The sequence below is a fragment of the Saprolegnia diclina genome, assembly GCF_000281045.1.
Source record: "Saprolegnia diclina VS20 unplaced genomic scaffold supercont1.179, whole genome shotgun sequence".
NCBI lineage: Eukaryota > Oomycota > Saprolegniomycetes > Saprolegniales > Saprolegniaceae > Saprolegnia > Saprolegnia diclina.
The window spans coordinates 5125-8781 of NW_008246246.1; the positions used below are offsets into that span (position 1 = coordinate 5125).

At 59.2% G+C, this 3657-nt stretch overlaps 1 protein-coding gene across 1 annotated transcript in view; it reads right to left on the bottom strand.

Moving 5' to 3' along the window:
* SDRG_17019 (hypothetical protein) overlaps positions 1-3187 on the bottom strand; it is a gene marked incomplete at its 3' end in the record, with an annotated part of 8195 nt that extends 5008 nt beyond the window's left edge. Inside the window, exon 1 of the mRNA XM_008623252.1 lies at positions 70-3187. Coding sequence (XP_008621474.1) covers positions 70-3179 — 3110 coding nt within the window. The 5' untranslated portion in view covers positions 3180-3187. The remainder of the gene's footprint in view (positions 1-69) is intronic.
* Positions 3188-3657: the final 470 nt, after the last annotated feature.

Here is a 3657-nt window from a genome sequence, read left to right on the forward strand (position 1 = left end):
CCGGTCGTGGGCCAGTTGGCGGTGGCGACAGAGGTGACGCGGGCGCCCTCGGACTCGATCGCAATGTACTCTTGGATGCGCTCGGGTGCGATCATGAAGATCTCCAAGTTGGCCCAAATGGCCACGAGGTAGGTGAACGTCGACGGGATGGCAAGGCTGTACGTCATGAGAAGGCCAATTATGCCGGCGCTCAATTGAGAATGGAGCACGACGACCGCTGTCATTGTGATGGCAACGATACTCACCGCGAGGAGCTGCAAGCGCAGCGAGTACCACGCATTCACAGCGACGTCGGCGACCCGCGCTTGAGCGAGTGCTTCGACATGAACATTGCAGATACGAGTCATGCGCCGGGTGTAGCGCGGCCCAAACGATCGAATCGTAGACGCGCCATCAATGCCTTGAGCGATGAAGCTAAGCAATGGCGACCGCGATGTCGACTTGATGCGGTTGATATCGCGGAGCGGACCGACAAAGAAGGCGCCGAGCGAGTAGTAGACATAGAGCAATGGCAGCACGAGGAGCCCGACCCATTGCGAGAGCACGACGGCCGTGCCAACCGTGCACGCGAGCGACGAGAGCTCAAACAGAATCGGGCCGAGCGAGAACGGAATGCGCATGTCGCAGGACGTGACGTCGTCGCCAAACCGGTTGAGAATCCGCCCGATCGGGTTGGTGTCGAAGAACGCCATGGGCGCTGCGAGAACACTGGAAAGCATCGCATCAAAGAGCTTTCGAGACCCTTGGACGCCGAAGGAAATGACCGCGTACGTCTGCAAAGCGATCAAAAGACAGCTGCCGAGCGCGAGGCCCGCGTAGATGGCCATGTTGACCATCGCAGACGCAGCCAACGTCGCGTGGCCTTCGCCTCCGTTGGACCAGCGCGCCAGCCAAAGGTCGCTAGCAACTTTGAGCAACTGCATCGCGATTGTCAGCGTAAGCACGACAGCGACGGTCGGCCACCCACCGACATGCCTCAGATATGACCACATCAATGCTCCCGCGACACGCCCTTCGGCGCGCTCTTCGTCGGCGATGAGACGACCCGACTCTTCAAACGACTCGCCCGCCACCGGCTCGCGCGGCGTGTACAGCATCTCACGCGCGTTGTAGCTGTACGGCGTGCGCAGCGACGGCGTCACCAGCATCTCGTGGCGCGGCCCCGGCGCCGGGTACTCGATGATCTCCGACTCTTCCCAGTACGGCGTCCGGGCCTTGAGCGGCGTCACCGCCGACGTTGCTTCTTGACGCGTGCGCGGCGAGTCATGCGTCGACTCGATGAGCCGGCCGTCTTGCACCAGCAGCGTCCGGGCGACCGCCGCCGACTCGATGATCTCGGGGTTGTGCGTCACGAGCAGCACTGTCTTCTTGGCCAAGAGGCCGAGGAAACACTTGGTGAAGATCTCGCTGGCCACAATCGCGTCGACGGCCGACAAGGGCGAATCCAAAATGAAGATGTCGGCGTCGCTATAACAAGCTCGGGCCAAAGCGATGCGCGCTTTCTGGCCGCCGCTGAGGTTGATGCCCTTCTGGCCAATCTCGGTGCGGTCGCCGGCCGGCAGCGACGCGAGATCGCTCTGCAGCGCACACGCGTCGAGGACCTTTTGGTACGTGCTGCGGTCGTACGGCTTGCCAAAGAGAATGTTTTCGCGGATCGTGGTGTTTTGGATCCAAGCCTGCTGCGCAAAGTAGGCCACTTGGCCGCCGACAAACACCGAGCCAGTGAGCTTTTGCATCTCGCCGAGGAGCGCCGAGCAGAGCGACGACTTGCCTTGGCCGACCGCGCCATGCAGCACGACGAGCTCGCCGCGCGTGATGCGGAGATTGACGTTCGTGAACGTGGGCGTCGTGGTGCTGTCCCACGTGAACGAGGCATTGTCGATGGCGAGCACGACCTGGTCCTTGGCGTAGACGGACGCGATCGGGTCGGACGGCGTCGAGACGTTGGTCGGGTCCACTTCGTCCATCAAGAGCACGTCGTTAATACGCTTGGCCGAAACAAGCGACTGGACCATGGTCGAGACGACGACGGGGAAGTCAATGAGCGGATCTTGGAGCGACTTAAGAAGGGCCATGGTCGAGAAGACGATCGTGACAGTCAGCGGTGTCGGCATGGCCAGCGCGAAAGTAGCAAAGACCGCGACCGAAACAAAGATGGGCGTGCAGTTTGTAAACGACGTGAGCGTCAGTAGCACAAGCAGGAAGCGCCAGACGGTCTGGCACTCGGTCGCTCGCAGCGCATTGAGTTTACACCGAAAGTTGTCTTCCCATGCATTGAGCTTGACGACAGCGATCGCGCCAAAGACTTCGCTCGTGAGCTTCATGCGCTGGTCCTTCGCCATCATGAAAGTCAGTTGTGCATCCCCCATCGCGCCCGCGACGCGAGTGTTGAGGGCCAAGACGAGCAGCAGCACGCCGAGACCGACAAAGATGGGCCAGCCGACGACCGTGTACAAACGGTACAGCACGACGACGATCTGGACCGGGAGCATCCAGATTTGGTGCACGCTCGTCGCAAAGTTCATGACGTTGGTCGCATCGAGCGTGCAGAGATTGGCAATGTCGCCCGCCGACGTCGTCTTTCGCGAGAGGTGGCTCAGTCGCAGCGCCTTGGCAAAGAGAAGGGAGCGCAGCACCGTCGAGAGCTCGATACCGACGCGCTCGTTTTGGTACTTGGCGTGCACCTTGACGAACGCGTTGGCCGCTTGCACGAGAAAAAGCGACGTGATGAGCTGCAGCACGTACGTTGCATCGAGATCTGAGGCATCGATGGCCGTGAGGATCTCGCCCAAGACAAACACAGGACCGTAGAGATCGCCGGCCACGGACAATAGCTCGAGGCAACCAATGGCAGCGAGCCGCCAGCCGTACAGGCCAAAGAACGTGCGAAGGAGTCGCTGGCCGTGGGCAACATAGCCATTGGCAAAGCGATTCGTCAAAGGCGCGGCTTGAAGCGGCGCTTCCAAGACCCAAAGATCGGCAGGTGCAATCTGCCGCTTGTTGCCGAGCTCGAGAAGCGGGTGCGTCCAGCTAAAGGTAGCGCGCGAGATGAGACCAGCCGTATCGGCCGGGTGCTTTGGGACACTCGGCTGGTCGAACGTGCTGTATTGTAGCTTGTCGCTGCCTGTCATTAGTGCGTTTGGTGGTCGAGCTGCGCTGCTCTGATTTGCGAGTCGCATCGATGGCACTGCAACCTCGGGCTGGTCGACCAAAAAAAACACTTGGTTTTTGTATTCGACTCGCCGTCAAAGAAGAGTGTAGGCACCGTCACTCCCGTTGGATACCCACAGCGAACAAAGTCGCGCAACCATACCAACGGCTCATGCCTGCCACTCGTCGTCAGTAGTCGTAGCAGCTTCTCTGGCACATTTAGAGCTCGCTTGTTGTCTATACTACGTTTCATGGATCGTGGATCGTGCTGTGAGCATTTGTACACGCTTATAAAAAATAATTGCGACTTCTCCTGACGGCTACATCAATGTCCTGGTGGTTGCCATGAGCTATGGCAATTCATTCACCCAAGCCTCGACACTAAATAATGAAGTTTATGAAATAATGAAGTTCATGCAACACCTTCTCTCGATTAACGGTCAGCTAGTATACTGCTCACGCTTCGTCTTCGTCGGTGCTGTGGACGGTCATCTTGTCCATGTACCC